The 21,497-nt window shown below is 48.5% G+C and overlaps 1 protein-coding gene across 2 annotated transcripts in view; it reads left to right on the plus strand.

Moving 5' to 3' along the window:
- The window catches only part of LOC125181580 (guanine nucleotide-binding protein G(q) subunit alpha-like), a 152,533-nt gene that overhangs the window by 117,328 nt on the left and 13,708 nt on the right, over nt 1–21,497 (plus strand). For both annotated transcript variants that reach the window (XM_066987321.1, XM_066987322.1), the window contains exon 6: nt 4,576–4,729. In XM_066987321.1, the coding sequence (XP_066843422.1) occupies nt 4,576–4,729 (154 nt within the window). The remainder of the gene's footprint in view (nt 1–4,575; nt 4,730–21,497) is intronic.

The following is a 21,497-nucleotide window of genomic DNA, read 5'->3' on the forward strand; positions in this document are numbered from 1 at the left end:
CCGCGGGTCCTATCACTGGTCACTAAAGAGAATAGATCAGCGCCTGCCCCTCCACTCCCTGTCGTGAGGAAGCTGTAGACTGTGATGAGGTCTCCCCTCAGCCTCCTCTTTTCCAGGCTGAACAGGCCAAGTGACCTCAGCCGCTCCTCATACCTCTTCCCCTCTAGGCCCTTCACCATCTTTGTCGCCCTCCTCTGGACACTCTCCAACAGTTTCACATCCTTTTTGTACTGTGGTGCCCAGAACTGCACACAGTACTCAAGGTGAGGCCGCACCAGCGCAGAGTAGAGCGGGACAATCACTTCCCTCGACCGACTAGCGATGCCATGCTTGATGCACCCCAGGATACAGTTGGCCCTCCTGGCTACCAGGACACACTGCTGGCTCATATTCAGCTTGCTATCAGCCAAAACCCCCAGATCCCCCTCTGCGGGGCTGCTCCCCAGCATCTCATCGCCCAGTCTGTATGTATAGCCAGGGTTGCCCCTTCCCAGGTGCAGGACCCGGCACTTGCTCTTGTTAAACTTCATGTGGTTGGTGATCGCCCAGCTCTCCAATCTGTCCAGATCTCTCTGCAAGGCCTTTCCAACCTCATCCAAGTCCACAACTCCTCCAAGTTCGGTGTTGTCGGCAAATTTGCTCAAAACACCTTCTAGTCCTACATCCAAATCATTTAAAAAACACTGAAGAGGACTGGCCCTAAAATGGATCCTTGAGGGACCCCACTAGTGACCATCCGCCAGCCTGATGTGGCCCCATTTACCACAACCCTTTGAGCCCTGCCCGTCAGCCAATTGCTCACCCATCTTGTGATGTTTTTGTTTAGTTGCATGCTGGACATTTTGTTGGACCTTGCTGACTAGTTCCCTGAGCAGCCTGAAGTCTGCTTTCCCCATATCCAGGGCTGAAGTTTTGGTGACAGTTTTCCTTCTGTCACCATAAATTCTAAACTCAACCACTTCATGGTCACTATGACCGAGACAGCCGCCAATTGCCACGTCCCCCACAAGACCCTCTCTGTTCTCCAGCAACAGATCTAGGAGGGCACCTTTCCTAGTTGGCTCCCTTAGCACCTGCACCAAGAAGTTATCATCTAGGTGCTTTATGAACCTCCTGGACTTGCTCGTGTCAGCTGTGTGGTGATCCCAGTTGATGTCTGGCAAGTTGAAATCCCCCATAAGGACAAGGGGAGTTGATCTTGAGGCATCTCGTAGTTCCTCAAAGAATAATTCATCGGCATTGTCGTCCTGGCTGGGTGGTCTATAAGAGACTCCCACAACAACATCCCCTTTATTCGTTCGTCCCTTAATCCTTACACAGAGGATTTTGCCCTTGAAGTTCCACACAGTCCAGCCCATGCTTCACATACATCACCACCCCCACCACCTCACCTGCCCTGCCTGTCCCTCCTGAGGAGCCTGTAACCATCTATTGTAACACACCAGTCACAGGACTCATCCCACCGGGTTTCGCTTATGCTGATCATAGAATCATAGAATCATAGAATATCCTGAGTTGGAAGGGACCCTTAAGGATCATCAAGTCCAACTCTTGATACCGCACAGGTCTACCCAAAAGTTCAGACCATGTGACTAAGTGCACAGTCCAATCTCTTCTTAAATTCAGACAGGCTCGGTGCAGTGACCACTTCCCTGGGGAGCCTGTTCCAGTGTGCAACCACCCTCTCTGTGAAGAACCCCCTCCTGATGTCAAGCCTAAATTTCCCCTGCCTCAGCTTAACCCCGTTCCCGCGGGTCCTGTCACTGGTGTTAATGGAGAAAAGGTCTCCTGCCTCTCCACACCCCCTTACGAGGAAGTTGTAGACTGTGATGAGGTCTCCCCTCAGCCTCCTCTTCTCCAGGCTGAACAGGCCCAGTGACCTCAGCCGTTCCTCGTACGTCTTCCCCTCCAGGCCTTTCACCATCTTCGTAGCCCTCCTCTGTACACTCTCCAACAGTTTCATGTCCTTTTTATACTGTGGTGCCCAGAACTGCACACAGTACTCGAGGTGAGGCCGCACCAGCGCAGAGTAGAGCGGGACAATCACCTCCCTTGACCTACTAGCGATGCCGTGCTTGATGCACCCCAGGACACGGTTGGCCCTCCTGGCCGCCAGGGCACACTGCTGGCTCATATTCAACTTGCTGTCTACCACGACCCCCAGATCCCTCTCTTCTAGGCTGCTCTCTAGCGTCTCATCGCCCAGTCTGTATGTGCAGCCAGGGTTTCCCCGTCCCAGGTGCAGGACCCGACACTTGCTCTTGTTAAACTTCATGCGGTTGGTGATCGCCCAGCTCTCCAACCTATCCAGATCCCTCTGCAAGGCCTTTCCACCCTCATTCGAGTCCACAACTCCTCCAAGTTTGGTGTCATCAGCAAACCTGCTCAAAATACCTTCTATTCCTACATCCAGATCGTTTATAAAAATATTGAAAAGTACCGGCCCTAATATGGAGCCTTGAGGGACCCCACTGGTGACCGCCCGCCAGCCTGACGCAGCCCCATTTACCATAACCCTTTGGGCCCTGCCCGTTAGCCAATTGCTCACCCATCGTATGATGTTTTTATTTAGCTGTATGGTGGACATTTTGTCCAGTAGGATCCTATGGGAAACCGTGTCAAAAGCCTTGCTGAAGTCCAAAAAAATCACATCAGCTGGTTTCCCTTGGTCCATCATACGGGTGATCTTATCATAAAAGGAAATCAGGTTAGTTAGGCAGGACCTGTCCTTCACAAACCCATGCTGGCTGGGACCAATGACTGCTTTGTCCCCCAGGTGCGCCTCAATAAGTTCGAGAACCATCTTCTCCATGATTTTACCAGGCACTGACGTGAGACTGACAGGCCTGTAATTGCTAGGGTCTTCTTTCTGACCCTTCTTGTAAATCGGCACAACATTTGCCAGCTTCCAGTCTACCGGGACCTCTCCAAATTCCCAGGATCGTTGAAAAATAATTGAGAGAGGTTCCGCGATGACGTCCGCCAGCTCTTTCAGCACCCGGGGATGAATCCCATCCGGACCCATGGACTTGTAGGGATCCAGGTGGAGTAGCAAATCCCGCACACGTTCAGGGTTGGTTGATATTCATGTTCAAGTCTATTGTGCTAAAATTACATGAAATACATGAATACAGAATAGGCATTTTTAGTGTGTATTCATTTGTGTTTGTATACAGATTTGTAGATGCAGGTCTACATACTCATGTTTTGAATCAGGACAAAATACATCTGTAAAATAGATGAGTATCCAAAGCCTAGATGGAACTTCTGTAGCATTCATTAGTGTGCTCTCTTAATGGATGACAAATTAGTACAATGTCCCAGTCACACTTTCTTTTGATGTGGGCCAAAAATATGAAATTACATGAGGCCACAGAGTTGAGAATACTTTTACTGTTCGTGGAGGCAATTATCTAAATAACTTTTTTTTTTTCCAAGAGCCTTCTCTTCTCCAGGATGAACAACCCCAATTCTCTCAGCCTACCTTCATAGGAGGGGTGCTCCAGCCCTCTGATCATCTTCATGGCCCTCCTCTGGACGCGTTCTAGTACGTCCCCGTCCTTCTTGTGCTGGGGGACCCAGAGCTGAACACAGTACTCTAGGTGGGGTCTCACAGGAGCAGAGTAGACGGGGAGAATCACCTCCCTCAATATTCTGGCCATGCTCCTTTTGATGCAGCCCAGTGTATGGTTGACTTTCTGGGCTGCAAGCACACATTGCCATGTCATGTTGAGCTTCCCATCAACCAACACCCCCAGGTCTTTCTCCTCAGATCTGCTCTTAACTCATTCTCCACCCTGCCTGGATTTGTGTTTAAGATTTCCTCAGGCCCCTTGCACTTGGCCTTGTTGAACTTCACCCTAGCAGTTCTTCAGAATTGTATCAAAATGAAACATAAAGTGTGAGAAATCCCTTAGAAACAGAACTGTATGCTTCACTTACATTTCAACTGTAATGCTAAATGTTTTTCAGGAGCAATTAAGTAATTTATGTAAAGGCTAACCCAAGGACATTAGGAAGAAATTTATCGTTTGTAAGATTTTATGTCATAAGCTTTTGATTTGGGGAAATATTCTCAGGTTACCAATAGATTCCAGTTTTACCTGGAACTATTTTAAAGATAATCTCTTTCAAAAAATTAGGGATTACTTGCACTTAAAGTTCACGAAAGGCATAAAAATAAATAAGGTTCTTAAAACTTGAATTTGTTATTATGTCTTTTTTTATGCTTGTCTCTGCCTTGAACCACATGTATTTCAATACCCATGAGTTTGTTGGCTGAGCATAACTGTGCATAGTCAGTCTTTACAACATTACCTGTTACAGCTATCATGTTCAAGACCTGTGTTTTAAAGAATAATTATGCTTATTATGTTTCTGTTATTGAGATTGCAAAAGGAAGCTGCCTACATATTTAACAGCTTACATATAAACTGTAATTAAATCAGTTAGATACTACAAGATTCAAAACATGAAATGGATCTGTTTAGTAAATAAAATGGAATTGCATGTATTGATTTAATTTAAAAAAAAAAATACAACCAAATAAATTAATCTTTTTTTTTTTAATTCTAGAATCGAATGGAAGAAAGCAAAGCACTCTTTAGAACAATTATTACATATCCATGGTTCCAGAATTCTTCGGTTATTCTGTTCTTAAATAAAAAAGATCTCTTAGAGGAGAAAATTTTGTACTCCCATCTAGTTGATTATTTCCCAGAGTATGATGGTAAGTATATTTACACCAGAGCTCATGCTCCATTAACACTCCGGTAATGACAAATTATCACCCATTCTTCATTACATCCATATTCTTCATTACAAACTGTACTTAGTACACCAAATGGTTAGTTTTTTGTTGAGTGGCTTGCTGGTCATATTTTCTTTTTAATTATATGAAAAGAAAAAATGATTAAAAATAGCAATTTCTAATACTTGAAATTTTTAAAGTCACTGAAATCTTGTGGTATTTTCTAGATTTCTAGGATTTCATTTTATAACTCCATTAACTGTGGATAGGATGGCAGTACCTTTCATGTGAAATTATTGCTTTTAGATGAGTAACAGCATATTAGCAATGAACCTTATTCTGTTCTTATTCCTAAGTTGAGGTGACTGCTTGAAGTGAAGTATAAAGTTAAAAATAAATAAAACCACATTTCTTCTCATTTTTACTCATAGTCTTTTTTGAGGATTTTTGTTTGTTTGTTTGTTTAAGCCTGTATATTTAAATAGAAGTGTCATAAATTCTTGATATAAATGCATAAATGCTTGAAGTGAAGTATAAAGTTAAAAATAATGTTGTGGTTTAACCGGGCTGGCAGCTAAACACCACACAGCCGTTCGCTCACCCTCCCCCCTCCCTCTCTGGGATGGGGGAGAGAAACGGGAAAGTGAAGCCGGTGAGTTGAGATAAAGACAGTTTATTAAGACAGGAATATAATAATATAAGGAATATAAGGAATATAATAATAACAATAATAATAATAATAGTGATAATGATAATAGTATTAACAATAATAATGTGTAAGAAAACAAGTGATGCACAATGCAATTGCTCACCACCCGCTGACCGATGCCCAGCCTATTCCCGAGCAGCCGGCCCCCCCACCCCGGCCAGCCACCCCTATATATTGTTTAGCATGACGTCAGATGGTATGGAATACCCCTTTGGCCAGTTTGGGTCAGCTGTCCTGGGTCTGTCCCCTCCCAGCTCCTGCTGCACCCCCAGCCTGCTCGCTGGCAGGACAGAGCGAGAAGCCGAAAAGTCCTTGGCCTGGTGTAAACACTGCTCTGCAACAATTAAAACATCAGCATGTTATCAGCGCTCTTCTCATCCTAATCCAAAACATAGCACCCTACCAGCTACTATGAGCTACTTAACTCTGTCCTAACTGGAACCAGGACAGATATCCACCCCTTATTCCATACCATTTATGTCATGCTCAGGTTACGCTCTTTCCAATACATTCTAATTAATCACCATTTTCATCTATGATATATAGCAATCATGGTAGTGATGACATACATTATTATATAATAATTAACATACTACAATTCAACTCATGGGCTATTCTCACCCAGTATCAAATCCCCTTGAGGTACACACCGGACCTCCCCATTCTTTTGCATTACCCACCAAGTGCATCCAGGTCCCTGAGCAAAAGCAATTCCACGAATGGGTTTGCCTTTTCCTGAGGCAGGAGTAGCCCAGACTGTTTTACCCAGCATGTTTCTTACGTGCACTACAGGAACTTTATCCCCTTCTACAGTGCGTAACAGGTTTGATTGGGCAGGTCCAGCTCGGTTGGCAGATCCCCTGGTATTGACTAACCAGGTGGCCTTTGCCAAATGTGTATCCCAATTTTTGAATGTCCCAGCACCCATTGCTTTCAGTGTAGTCTTCAACAGTCCATTGTATCGTTCAACTTTTCCAGAGGCTGGTGCATGATAGGGGATGTGATACACCCACTCAATACCATGGTCTTTGGCCCAAGTGTCTATAAGGTTGTTTCGGAAATGAGTCCCGTTGTCTGACTCAGTTCTCTCTGGGGTGCCATGTCGCCATAGGACTTGCTTTTCAAGGCCCAGGATAGTGTTCCGGGCGGTGGCATGGGGCACCGGATATGTTTCCAGCCATCCGGTGGTTGCTTCCACCATTGTAAGTACGTGGCGCTTGCCGTTGCGGGTTTGAGGGAGTGTGATGTAATCAATCTGCCAGGCCTCTCCATATTTATATTTCAGCCATCGTCCTCCATACCAAAGAGGTTTTGACCGCTTGGCTTGCTTGATTGCAGCACGTTTCACAGTCATGAATAACCTGTGCTATAGTGTCCATGGTCAGGTCCACCCCTCGATCACGAGCCCATCTGTAGGTTGCATCTCTACCTTGATGGCCTGAGGTGTCATGGGCCCATCGGGCTATAAATAATTCACCTTTATGTTGCCAGTCCAGGTCCACCTGAGCCACTTCAATCTTAGCAGCCTGATCCACCTGCTGGTTGTTTTGATGTTCTTCAGTAGCCCGATTCTTGGGCACATGAGCATCTACATGGCGTACCTTTACAACCAGGTTCTCTACCCGGGCAGCGATATCTTGCCACAATGCCGCAGCCCAGATGGGCTTGCCCCTGCGCTGCCAGTTGTTCTGCTTCCATTGCTGTAACCACCCCCACAGGGCATTTGCTACCATCCATGAATCAGTATAGAGAGAGAGAACTGGCCACTTTTCTCGTTCAGCAATATCTAAAGCCAGCTGAATGGCTTTCACTTCTGCAAACTGACTCGATTCACCTTCTCCCTCAGCAGCTTCTGCAACTCGTTGTGTAGGACTCCATACAGCAGCTTTCCATCTACGATGCTTTCCCACAATACGACAGGACCCGTCAGTGAACAAGGCATATTTCTTCTCATTTTCTGGTAGCTTGTTGTACAGTGGGGCTTCTTCAGCACGGACCACCTCCTCCTCTGATGATATCCCAAAGTATTTGCCTTCTGGCCAGTCCATAATCACCTCCAAGATTCCTGGGCGACTGGGGTTTCCTATTCGAGCTCGCTGAGTAATCAGTGCAACCCACTTGCTCCATGTAGCATCAGTTGCATGATGTGTAGAGGGGACCCTTCCTTTGAACATCCAGCCTAGTACCGGCAGTCGGGGTGCCAGGAGGAGCTGCGCTTCAGTACCGACCACTTCCGAAGCAGATCGAACTCCTTCATATGCTGCCAATATCTCCTTTTCAGTTGGAGTATAGCGGGCCACAGATCCTCTGTATCCCCGACTCCAAAACCCCAGGGGTCGACCTCGAGTTTCCCCAGTTTCTTCCTGCCAGAGGCTCCAGGTGGGACCATTCTCCCCGGCTGCGGTGTAGAGCACATTCTTTACATCTGGTCCTGTTCGGACTGGCCCGAGGGCTACTGCATGAACTATTTCCTGCTTAATTTGTTCAAAGGCTTGTCGTTGCTCAGGGCCCCATTCAAAAGCATTCTTCTTACGGGTTACTTGGTAGAGCGGGTTTACAATCAGACTGTAATTTGGAATATGCATTCTCCAAAACCCCACGACACCTAGGAAAGTTTGTGTTTCTTTTTTGCTAGTTGGTGGAGACATAGCTGTTATTTTGTTGATCACATCCATTGGGATTTGACGACGTCCATCTTGCCATTTTATTCCTAAAAACTGGATCTCTCGTGCAGGTCCTTTAACTTTATTCTGTTTTAAGGCAAAACCGGCCTTCAGAAGGATTTGGACTATTTTCTTCCCTTTCTCGAAAACTTCTTCTGCAGTGTCACCCCACACAATGATGTCATCGATGTACTGCAGGTGTTCAGGAGCTTCCCCCTGCTCCAGCGCAGACTGGATCAGTCCATGGCAAATGGTAGGGCTGTGTTTCCACCCCTGGGGCAGCCGATTCCAAGTATATTGGACTCCCCTCCAAGTGAAAGCAAACTGTGGCCTGCACTGTGCTGCTAGAGGGATGGAGAAAAATGCATTAGCGATATCAATTGTGGCATACCACTTGGCTGCCTTTGATTCCAGTTCGTACTGGAGTTCTAGTGTGTCCGGCACTGCAGCACTCAGTGGTGGCGTGACTTCGTTCAGGCCACGATAGTCCACTGTTAGTCTCCACTCACCATTAGACTTTCGCACTGGCCATATGGGACTATTAAAAGGTGAATGAGTCTTGCTGATCACTCCTTGGCTCTCCAGTTGACGAATTAGCTTATGGATGGGACTCAGGGAGTCTCGGTTGGTGCGATATTGCCGCCGGTGCACAGTTGTGGTAGCGATCGGCACTTGCTGTTCTTCAACCCTCAGCAACCCCACAACAGAAGGGTCCTCTGAAAGACCAGGCAAGGTAGACAACTGTTTAATGTCCTCTGTCTCCAAGGCAGCTATGCCAAAAGCCCAGCGGAACCCTTTTGGGTCCTTGAAATATCCTCTTCTAAGATAGTCTATGCCAAGGATGCACGGAGCATCTGGGCCAGTCACAATACGGTGCTTTTGCCACTCATTACCGGTTAGACTCACTTCAGCCTCCAATACAGTTAACTGCTGGGATCCCCCCGTCACACCATAAATACAGATGGGCTCTGGCGCTTTATAGCTTGATGGCATTAGAGTACATTGTGCACCGGTGTCTACCAAAGCCTTATACTTCTGTGCGTCTGACGTGCCAGGCCATCGAATCCACACAGTCCAATAAACTCGATTGTCCCTTTCCTCCCCCTGGCTGGAGGCAGGGCCCCTCTAGTCCTGGTCAGAATCTTCATTTCTGTGTCTAAAGGACTGCCTGCTGGAAGTTGGAGCAGCAAACTTTTCAGAGAATTCCTTTTTCCCACTTGTTTTCCTTTGCAATTCACGTACCCGTGCCTCTAGGGTCGCAGTAGATTTTCCATCCCATTTTCTCATGTCCTCTCCATGGTCACGTAGGTAAAACCACAGGGTGGCGCGGTGTGTGTGCCCACCATATTGTCTTCCTTGCATAGATGAACGTTTACCCCTGATAGCTGAGACACTGGTTTGTACAGGTGGGGAGGAAAATAATCTCTCTTCAAGTTTTTGGATCTTTTCAGAAAGTTTCTCCAAAGTATTCTCTTTTAGCTGGTGGACACAGGTTCGTTCAGGTGGAGGGGAAGATAATCTTTCTTCAAGTTGGTGGATCTTTTCAGAAAGTTTCTCCAAAGCATTCTCTTTTAGCTGGTAGACACTGGTTCGTTCAGGTGGAGGGGAAGATAAATTCTCTTTAAGTTGGTGGACCTCTTTAGAAAGTTTCTCCACAGCCGAGACACAGGCCTGTAGGGAAGAGGAGAGATTTCCTTCGTACTGCCGGAGTAATTTAGCCACGTCATTCACTGGGGGATTCTCCTCCGCTTTCCAGGCTATTATTGCCAATGAGCTGGCATATGATGATGGTGCACTCCGTACAAACTTCCGCCACATAGGTGGTGTACACTGGACTGCATCTGGATCTGCGGATGTTTGTGCGTCGTCTAGGTCCTTATAAATTACTTCCCGTACGGCCAATTCCCTCAGGTACTGAATTCCCTTCTCCATGGTGGTCCATTTGCCTGGTAGACATACAAGTTCTTCCTTGAAGGGATACCTTTCCTGCACAGCTGACAGGAGACGCCTCCAGAGACTGCGAGATCGTGCTCCATCTCCAATTGCTTTGTCAATGCATGCGTCCCTAGCAAGGGATCCCAGCCGCCTGGCTTCCTTGCCCTCCAATTCCACATAATTGGCTCCAGCGTCCCAGCACCGGAGCAGCCAGGTGACAAGCTGCTCGCCTATACAGCGACCAAAATCTTTTCGCACATCTCGTAGCTCACGCTGGTATAGAGTCCGGGTAGTTACTGTTGATTTTTCGACACCCTCATCCTCATCTTCAGTCTCCTGCACCTTTGATGGCTGGTGTAGAGTCCGGGTAGTTACTGTTGATTTTTCGACATCCTCATCCTCATCTTCAGTCTCCTGCACCTTTGATGGCCCAGCCTCGTCTTCACTATGCCCAGACTTAGCAGAAGACCGTCTGCGTTCTAAACGACCTGAGTCTCTATACCATTTCTTCACCTTGTCTACAGGGGCAACTTGCACTGCTACAGCTCGTTTCTCTAATCCAGACACAGGGTCTGCCACAGGGGTTGGAATACCCTCTGCGGGGTCAACTTGCACTGCTACAGCTCGTTTCTCTGACCCAGACACAGGAGTGGGAGCAGCTGCAGGAGCTGGAGCTGCTGCAGGAGCTGGAGTGGCTGCGGGAGCTGGAGCTGGAGCAGCTGCAGGAGCTGGAGCGGCTGCAGGAGCTGGAGCTGGAGCGGCTGCAGGAGCTGGAGCTGGAGTGGCTGCAGGAGCTGGAGCGGCTGCAGGAGCTGGAGCTGGAGCGGCTGCAGGAGCTGGAGCTGGAACGGCTGCAGGAGCTGGAGTGGCTGCAGGAGCTGGAGCTGGAGCGGCTGCAGGAGCTGGAGTGGCTGCAGGAGCTGGAGCTGGAGCGGCTGCAGGAGCTGGAGCGGCTGCAGGAGCTGGAACTGGAGCGGCTGCAGGAGCTGGAGTGGCTGCAGGAGCTGGAGCTGGAACGGCTGCAGGAGCTGGAGCGGCTGCAGGAGCTGGAGCTGGAGCGGCTGCAGGAGCTGGAGCGGCTGCAGGAGCTGGAACTGGAACGGCTGCAGGAGCTGGAGTGGCTGCAGGAGCTGGAACTGGAGCGGCTGCAGGAGCTGGAGTGGCTGCAGGAGCTGGAGCTGGAGCGGCTGCAGGAGCTGGAGCGGCTGCAGGAGCTGGAGCTGGAACGGCTGCAGGAGCTGGAGTGGCTGCAGGAGCTGGAGCTGGAGCGGCTGCAGGAGCTGGAGTGGCTGCAGGAGCTGGAGCTGGAGCGGCTGCAGGAGCTGGAGCGGCTGCAGGAGCTGGAGCTGGAACGGCTGCAGGAGCTGGAGTGGCTGCAGGAGCTGGAGCTGGAGCGGCTGCAGGAGCTGGAGTGGCTGCAGGAGATGGAGCTGGAGCGGCTGCAGGAGCTGGAGCGGCTGCAGGAGCTGGAACTGGAATGGCTGCAGGAGCAGGAGCGGCTGCAGGAGCTGGAGCTGGAGCGGCTGCAGGAGCTGGAGCTAGGTTGCTAGTAGCATCAATTGCAGCTCGATAGGCACAAGCCAGACCCCAGCACGCTACAGTGATTTGTGTCACTTTGGAACTGCCAGAGTCATGACACCTTTTTTTCAAGCATTCTGCCAGCTTTTTAGGATTTTGCAGTTGTTCAGGGGTGAATGTCCAAAACACTGGAGGTGACCACTGCTCTAGAAACCTGCCCATATCCTCCCACACTCCCTGCCACTCGCAGCTATCCCGCCTCAAGACAGATCTCCGGATGAGATTCCTAAGTAGTTGTTTAACCCTCCACAAAATCTGAAGCGCATTCAGGAGACATAACAACAAGAGCAGGCTGGTCTGAGTATCCCAAGGATATTCAACATCTCGGAGAACCACCGTAACTAGCTCGGGGGATAAGAGGGTGGTGGTGAAGGAGAAAGGGAGAGTGAACAGGTAGGGAAACATGTCTTCCCCTGTCCCCTTCACAGATTGGCTCCCTAACGAAAACAGGCAATAGGTGTAATTGCTAATAGTTTCCGAGATATGGGTTCCAAAGTATAGAGTCGACGTCAGTGCTGAGTACAAATACCAGGTTAGAGTCGTGACCAGATATTTCATCATTTCATAAGCCATTGCTACACCGCACAGTACCATAACAATCTTAAACCAGGGCCCGGAAAGGATAAACAGTGCAACAGGGAGCACATACAGAAAGTAACGTGCTATAAAACTCAATTTGGAAAACAGGCACAGCAGACTGGAGATTAAGGCAATCAACATCGTGACTAGCACCTATTAAGCAGGTCCAATACTTATACCAATTTTAGTTTAACACACTCTGGTCAAATTTGTCGATATCTCAACCCTTCGAGCCCCACGTTGGGCGCCAAAAGGACTGTTGTGGTTTAACCCGGCTGGCAGCTAAACACCACACAGCCGTTCGCTCACCCTCCCCCCTCCCTCTCTGGGATGGGGGAGAGAAACGGGAAAGTGAAGCCGGTGAGTTGAGATTAAGACAGTTTATTAAGACAGGAATATAATAATATAAGGAATATAAGGAAAATAATAATAACAATAATAATAATAATAGTGATAATGATAATAGTATTAACAATAATAATGTGTAAGAAAACAAGTGATGCACAATGCAATTGCTCACCACCCGCTGACCGATGCCCAGCCTATTCCCGAGCAGCCGGCCCCCCCACCCGGGCCAGCCACCCCTATATATTGTTTAGCATGACGTCAGATGGTATGGAATACCCCTTTGGCCAGTTTGGGTCAGCTGTCCTGGGTCTGTCCCCTCCCAGCTCCTGCTGCACCCCCAGCCTGCTCGCTGGCAGGACAGAGCGAGAAGCCGAAAAGTCCTTGGCCTGGTGTAAACACTGCTCTGCAACAATTAAAACATCAGCATGTTATCAGCGCTCTTCTCATCCTAATCCAAAACATAGCACCCTACCAGCTACTATGAGCTACTTAACTCTGTCCTAACTGGAACCAGGACAGATATCCACCCCTTATTCCATACCATTTATGTCATGCTCAGGTTACGCTCTTTCCAATACAGTCTAATTAATCACCATTTTCATCTATGATATATAGCAATCATGGTAGTGATGACATACATTATTATATAATAATTAACATACTACAATTCAACTCATGGGCTATTCTCACCCAGTATCAAATCCCCTTGAGGTACACACCGGACCTCCCCATTCTTTTGCATTACCCACCAAGTGCATCCAGGTCCCTGAGCAAAAGCAATTCCACGAATGGGTTTGCCTTTTCCTGAGGCAGGAGTAGCCCAGACTGTTTTACCCAGCATGTTTCTTACGTGCACTACAGGAACTTTATCCCCTTCTACAGTGCGTAACAGGTTTGATTGGGCAGGTCCAGCTCGGTTGGCAGATCCCCTGGTATTGACTAACCAGGTGGCCTTTGCCAAATGTGTATCCCAATTTTTGAATGTCCCAGCACCCATTGCTTTCAGTGTAGTCTTCAACAGTCCATTGTATCGTTCAACTTTTCCAGAGGCTGGTGCATGATAGGGGATGTGATACACCCACTCAATACCATGGTCTTTGGCCCAAGTGTCTATAAGGTTGTTTCGGAAATGAGTCCCGTTGTCTGACTCAGTTCTCTCTGGGGTGCCATGTCGCCATAGGACTTGCTTTTCAAGGCCCAGGATAGTGTTCCGGGCGGTGGCATGGGGCACCGGATATGTTTCCAGCCATCCGGTGGTTGCTTCCACCATTGTAAGTACGTGGCGCTTGCCGTTGCGGGTTTGAGGGAGTGTGATGTAATCAATCTGCCAGGCCTCTCCATATTTATATTTCAGCCATCGTCCTCCATACCAAAGAGGTTTTGACCGCTTGGCTTGCTTGATTGCAGCACGTTTCACAGTCATGAATAACCTGTGCTATAGTGTCCATGGTCAGGTCCACCCCTCGATCACGAGCCCATCTGTAGGTTGCATCTCTACCTTGATGGCCTGAGGTGTCATGGGCCCATCGGGCTATAAATAATTCACCTTTATGTTGCCAGTCCAGGTCCACCTGAGCCACTTCAATCTTAGCAGCCTGATCCACCTGCTGGTTGTTTTGATGTTCTTCAGTAGCCCGATTCTTGGGCACATGAGCATCTACATGGCGTACCTTTACAACCAGGTTCTCTACCCGGGCAGCGATATCTTGCCACAATGCCGCAGCCCAGATGGGCTTGCCCCTGCGCTGCCAGTTGTTCTGCTTCCATTGCTGTAACCACCCCCACAGGGCATTTGCTACCATCCATGAATCAGTATAGAGAGAGAGAACTGGCCACTTTTCTCGTTCAGCAATATCTAAAGCCAGCTGAATGGCTTTCACTTCTGCAAACTGACTCGATTCACCTTCTCCCTCAGCAGCTTCTGCAACTCGTTGTGTAGGACTCCATACAGCAGCTTTCCATCTACGATGCTTTCCCACAATACGACAGGACCCGTCAGTGAACAAGGCATATTTCTTCTCATTTTCTGGTAGCTTGTTGTACAGTGGGGCTTCTTCAGCACGGACCACCTCCTCCTCTGATGATATCCCAAAGTATTTGCCTTCTGGCCAGTCCATAATCACCTCCAAGATTCCTGGGCGACTGGGGTTTCCTATTCGAGCTCGCTGAGTAATCAGTGCAACCCACTTGCTCCATGTAGCATCAGTTGCATGATGTGTAGAGGGGACCCTTCCTTTGAACATCCAGCCTAGTACCGGCAGTCGGGGTGCCAGGAGGAGCTGCGCTTCAGTACCGACCACTTCCGAAGCAGATCGAACTCCTTCATATGCTGCCAATATCTCCTTTTCAGTTGGAGTATAGCGGGCCACAGATCCTCTGTATCCCCGACTCCAAAACCCCAGGGGTCGACCTCGAGTTTCCCCAGTTTCTTCCTGCCAGAGGCTCCAGGTGGGACCATTCTCCCCGGCTGCGGTGTAGAGCACATTCTTTACATCTGGTCCTGTTCGGACTGGCCCGAGGGCTACTGCATGAACTATTTCCTGCTTAATTTGTTCAAAGGCTTGTCGTTGCTCAGGGCCCCATTCAAAAGCATTCTTCTTACGGGTTACTTGGTAGAGCGGGTTTACAATCAGACTGTAATTTGGAATATGCATTCTCCAAAACCCCACGACACCTAGGAAAGTTTGTGTTTCTTTTTTGCTAGTTGGTGGAGACATAGCTGTTATTTTGTTGATCACATCCATTGGGATTTGACGACGTCCATCTTGCCATTTTATTCCTAAAAACTGGATCTCTCGTGCAGGTCCTTTAACTTTATTCTGTTTTAAGGCAAAACCGGCCTTCAGAAGGATTTGGACTATTTTCTTCCCTTTCTCGAAAACTTCTTCTGCAGTGTCACCCCACACAATGATGTCATCGATGTACTGCAGGTGTTCAGGAGCTTCCCCCTGCTCCAGCGCAGACTGGATCAGTCCATGGCAAATGGTAGGGCTGTGTTTCCACCCCTGGGGCAGCCGATTCCAAGTATATTGGACTCCCCTCCAAGTGAAAGCAAACTGTGGCCTGCACTGTGCTGCTAGAGGGATGGAGAAAAATGCATTAGCGATATCAATTGTGGCATACCACTTGGCTGCCTTTGATTCCAGTTCGTACTGGAGTTCTAGTGTGTCCGGCACTGCAGCACTCAGTGGTGGCGTGACTTCGTTCAGGCCACGATAGTCCACTGTTAGTCTCCACTCACCATTAGACTTTCGCACTGGCCATATGGGACTATTAAAAGGTGAATGAGTCTTGCTGATCACTCCTTGGCTCTCCAGTTGACGAATTAGCTTATGGATGGGACTCAGGGAGTCTCGGTTGGTGCGATATTGCCGCCGGTGCACAGTTGTGGTAGCGATCGGCACTTGCTGTTCTTCAACCCTCAGCAACCCCACAACAGAAGGGTCCTCTGAAAGACCAGGCAAGGTAGACAACTGTTTAATGTCCTCTGTCTCCAAGGCAGCTATGCCAAAAGCCCAGCGGAACCCTTTTGGGTCCTTGAAATATCCTCTTCTAAGATAGTCTATGCCAAGGATGCACGGAGCATCTGGGCCAGTCACAATACGGTGCTTTTGCCACTCATTACCGGTTAGACTCACTTCAGCCTCCAATACAGTTAACTGCTGGGATCCCCCCGTCACACCATAAATACAGATGGGCTCTGGCGCTTTATAGCTTGATGGCATTAGAGTACATTGTGCACCGGTGTCTACCAAAGCCTTATACTTCTGTGCGTCTGACGTGCCAGGCCATCGAATCCACACAGTCCAATAAACTCGATTGTCCCTTTCCTCCCCCTGGCTGGAGGCAGGGCCCCTCTAGTCCTGGTCAGAATCTTCATTTCTGTGTCTAAAGGACTGCCTGCTGGAAGTTGGAGCAGCAAACTTTTCAGAGAATTCCTTTTTCCCACTTGTTTTCCTTTGCAATTCACGTACCCGTGCCTCTAGGGTCGCAGTAGATTTTCCATCCCATTTTCTCATGTCCTCTCCATGGTCACGTAGGTAAAACCACAGGGTGGCGCGGTGTGTGTGCCCACCATATTGTCTTCCTTGCATAGATGAACGTTTACCCCTGATAGCTGAGACACTGGTTTGTACAGGTGGGGAGGAAAATAATCTCTCTTCAAGTTTTTGGATCTTTTCAGAAAGTTTCTCCAAAGTATTCTCTTTTAGCTGGTGGACACAGGTTCGTTCAGGTGGAGGGGAGATAATCTTTCTTCAAGTTGGTGGATCTTTTCAGAAAGTTTCTCCAAAGCATTCTCTTTTAGCTGGTAGACACTGGTTCGTTCAGGTGGAGGGGAAGATAAATTCTCTTTAAGTTGGTGGACCTCTTTAGAAAGTTTCTCCACAGCCGAGACACAGGCCTGTAGGGAAGAGGAGAGATTTCCTTCGTACTGCCGGAGTAATTTAGCCACGTCATTCACTGGGGGATTCTCCTCCGCTTTCCAGGCTATTATTGCCAATGAGCTGGCATATGATGATGGTGCACTCCGTACAAACTTCCGCCACATAGGTGGTGTACACTGGACTGCATCTGGATCTGCGGATGTTTGTGCGTCGTCTAGGTCCTTATAAATTACTTCCCGTACGGCCAATTCCCTCAGGTACTGAATTCCCTTCTCCATGGTGGTCCATTTGCCTGGTAGACATACAAGTTCTTCCTTGAAGGGATACCTTTCCTGCACAGCTGACAGGAGACGCCTCCAGAGACTGCGAGATCGTGCTCCATCTCCAATTGCTTTGTCAATGCATGCGTCCCTAGCAAGGGATCCCAGCCGCCTGGCTTCCTTGCCCTCCAATTCCACATAATTGGCTCCAGCGTCCCAGCACCGGAGCAGCCAGGTGACAAGCTGCTCGCCTATACAGCGACCAAAATCTTTTCGCACATCTCGTAGCTCACGCTGGTATAGAGTCCGGGTAGTTACTGTTGATTTTTCGACACCCTCATCCTCATCTTCAGTCTCCTGCACCTTTGATGGCTGGTGTAGAGTCCGGGTAGTTACTGTTGATTTTTCGACATCCTCATCCTCATCTTCAGTCTCCTGCACCTTTGATGGCCCAGCCTCGTCTTCACTATGCCCAGACTTAGCAGAAGACCGTCTGCGTTCTAAACGACCTGAGTCTCTATACCATTTCTTCACCTTGTCTACAGGGGCAACTTGCACTGCTACAGCTCGTTTCTCTAATCCAGACACAGGGTCTGCCACAGGGGTTGGAATACCCTCTGCGGGGTCAACTTGCACTGCTACAGCTCGTTTCTCTGACCCAGACACAGGAGTGGGAGCAGCTGCAGGAGCTGGAGCTGCTGCAGGAGCTGGAGTGGCTGCGGGAGCTGGAGCTGGAGCAGCTGCAGGAGCTGGAGCGGCTGCAGGAGCTGGAGCTGGAGCGGCTGCAGGAGCTGCAGCTGGAGTGGCTGCAGGAGCTGGAGCGGCTGCAGGAGCTGGAGCTGGAGCGGCTGCAGGAGCTGCAGCTGGAGTGGCTGCAGGAGCTGGAGCTGGAACGGCTGCAGGAGCTGGAGCGGCTGCAGGAGCTGGAGCTGGAGCGGCTGCAGGAGCTGGAGCGGCTGCAGGAGCTGGAACTGGAACGGCTGCAGGAGCTGGAGTGGCTGCAGGAGCTGGAACTGGAGCGGCTGCAGGAGCTGGAGTGGCTGCAGGAGCTGGAGCTGGAGCGGCTGCAGGAGCTGGAGCGGCTGCAGGAGCTGGAGCTGGAGCGGCTGCAGGAGCTGGAGTGGCTGCAGGAGCTGGAGCTGGAGCGGCTGCAGGAGCTGGAGTGGCTGCAGGAGCTGGAGCTGGAGCGGCTGCAGGAGCTGGAGCGGCTGCAGGAGCTGGAGCTGGAACGGCTGCAGGAGCTGGAGTGGCTGCAGGAGCTGGAGCTGGAGCGGCTGCAGGAGCTGGAGTGGCTGCAGGAGCTGGAGCTGGAGCGGCTGCAGGAGCTGGAGCGGCTGCAGGAGCTGGAACTGGAATGGCTGCAGGAGCAGGAGCGGCTGCAGGAGCTGGAGCTGGAGCGGCTGCAGGAGCTGGAGCTAGGTTGCTAGTAGCATCAATTGCAGCTCGATAGGCACAAGCCAGACCCCAGCACGCTACAGTGATTTGTGTCACTTTGGAACTGCCAGAGTCATGACACCTTTTTTTCAAGCATTCTGCCAGCTTTTTAGGATTTTGCAGTTGTTCAGGGGTGAATGTCCAAAACACTGGAGGTGACCACTGCTCTAGAAACCTGCCCATATCCTCCCACACTCCCTGCCACTCGCAGCTATCCCGCCTCAAGACAGATCTCCGGATGAGATTCCTAAGTAGTTGTTTAACCCTCCACAAAATCTGAAGCGCATTCAGGAGACATAACAACAAGAGCAGGCTGGTCTGAGTATCCCAAGGATATTCAACATCTCGGAGAACCACCATAACTAGCTCGGGGGATAAGAGGGTGGTGGTGAAGGAGAAAGGGAGAGTGAACAGGTAGGGAAACATGTCTTCCCCTGTCCCCTTCACAGATTGGCTCCCTAACGAAAACAGGCAATAGGTGTAATTGCTAATAGTTTCCGAGATATGGGTTCCAAAGTATAGAGTCGACGTCAGTGCTGAGTACAAATACCAGGTTAGAGTCGTGACCAGATATTTCATCATTTCATAAGCCATTGCTACACCGCACAGTACCATAACAATCTTAAACCAGGGCCCGGAAAGGATAAACAGTGCAACAGGGAGCACATACAGAAAGTAACGTGCTATAAAACTCAATTTGGAAAACAGGCACAGCAGACTGGAGATTAAGGCAACCAACATCGTGACTAGCACCTATTAAGCAGGTCCAATACTTATACCAATTTTAGTTTAACACACTCTGGTCAAATTTGTCGATATCTCAACCCTTCGAGCCCCACGTTGGGCGCCAAAAGGACTGTTGTGGTTTAACCCGGCTGGCAGCTAAACACCACACAGCCGTTCGCTCACCCTCCCCCCTCCCTCTCTGGGATGGGGGAGAGAAACGGGAAAGTGAAGCCGGTGAGTTGAGATTAAGACAGTTTATTAAGACAGGAATATAATAATATAAGGAATATAAGGAAAATAATAATAACAATAATAATAATAATAGTGATAATGGTAATAGTATTAACAATAATAATGTGTAAGAAAACAAGTGATGCACAATGCAATTGCTCACCACCCGCTGACCGATGCCCAGCCTATTCCCGAGCAGCCGGCCCCCCCACCCCGGCCAGCCACCCCTATATATTGTTTAGCATGACGTCAGATGGTATGGAATACCCCTTTGGCCAGTTTGGGTCAGCTGTCCTGGGTCTGTCCCCTCCCAGCTCCTGCTGCACCCCCAGCCTGCTCGCTGGCAGGACAGAGCGAGAAGCCGAAAAGTCCTTGGCCTGGTGTAAACACTGCTCTGCAACAATTAAAACATCAGCATGTTATCAGCGCTCTTCTCATCCTAATCCAAAACATAGCACCCTACCAGCTACTATGAGCTACTTAACTCTGTCCTAACTGGAACCAGGACAGATTTCATTTTATAACTCCATTAACTGTGGATAGGATGGCAGTACCTTTCATGTGAAATTATTGCTTTTAGATGAGTAACAGCATATTAGCAATGAACCTTATTCTGTTCTTATTCCTAAGTTGAGGTGAATGCTTGAAGTGAAGTATAAAGTTAAAAATAAATAAAACCACATTTCTTCTCATTTTTACTCATAGTCTTTTTTGAGGATTTTTGTTTGTTTGTTTGTTTAAGCCTGTATATTTAAATAGAAGTGTCATAAATTCTCTGGGGTTGTCAGAGAGACCAGTATCACTCCTGCCACTCTTTCATTATACCATTTCTTTCTTGTTTTCTTTATTTTACTTATGTAAAATGTAATGTGCTTGTCTCAGAAAACATTATGTGAAACATTCCTAAGGAAATTGTACTTTTATAAAGTGCTCCTGAGGTAAAAAGTAAGGTATTTTAAGGTACTTTTTAGGAGTTGGACTCAATGATCCTTCTGGATCCCTTCCAACTCAGGGTATTCTGTGATTCTATGAACTGAGTGGAGTCTTTAGTAACAGGGGAAAAATCAAATTCATATAATAAAACCTCTTTTGTCTCACCAGAGAGTGAACAGCAGATTTGAAAGCTACAAAAAAAAAAAGATTAAATTTCTCATTTTCAAAACTAAAGTGATAATAGGAAAAAGTTACAGGTATTTTTCCTATTTGAGAGGAAAGGATGTGTTCACAGTAAACAGCCTGGAGGATCAGCCAATACTTATTTATGAGTCACTCTAAGTTTTGTTTGATCATAGAAGAGAATCATAGAATCATTTAGGTTGGAAAAGACCCTTAAGATCATCAAGTGATCCATCAACCTAACCATCACCTAACACTACCAACTCCACCACTAAACCGTGTCCCCAAGCACCACATCCACACGTCTCTTAAATACCTTCAGGGATGGTGACTCCACCACTTCCCTGAGTAGCCCATTCCAATGCCTAATCACCCTTTCCATTAAAAAATTCTTCCTGACATCCTATCTAAACATCCCCTGATGCGTCCTATCACTTGTCACCTGAGAAAAGAGACCAATACCCACCTTGCTGAAACCTCCTTTCAGGTAGTTGTAGAGAACAATGAGGTCTCCCCTCAGTCCCCTCTTCTCAAGACTAAACAACCCCAGTTCCCTCAGACGCTCCCTCATAAGACTTGTTCTCCAGACCCTTCAGCAGATTTGTTGCTCCTTTTTAAATGCAAGTTCCAGCAAATCAATATCCTTCTTGTAGTGGGGGGTCCAAAAGTGAACACAGTACTTGAGGTGTGGTCTCACCAGTGCCGAGTACAGAGGGACAATCACTTCCCTAGTCCTGCTGGCCACACTATTTCTGATGGCCTTCTTGGCTACCTGGGCACGCT

Source organism: Anser cygnoides, chromosome W (genome assembly GCF_040182565.1).
Source record: "Anser cygnoides isolate HZ-2024a breed goose chromosome W, Taihu_goose_T2T_genome, whole genome shotgun sequence".
In the NCBI taxonomy this organism is placed as follows: Eukaryota; Metazoa; Chordata; class Aves; order Anseriformes; family Anatidae; genus Anser; species Anser cygnoides.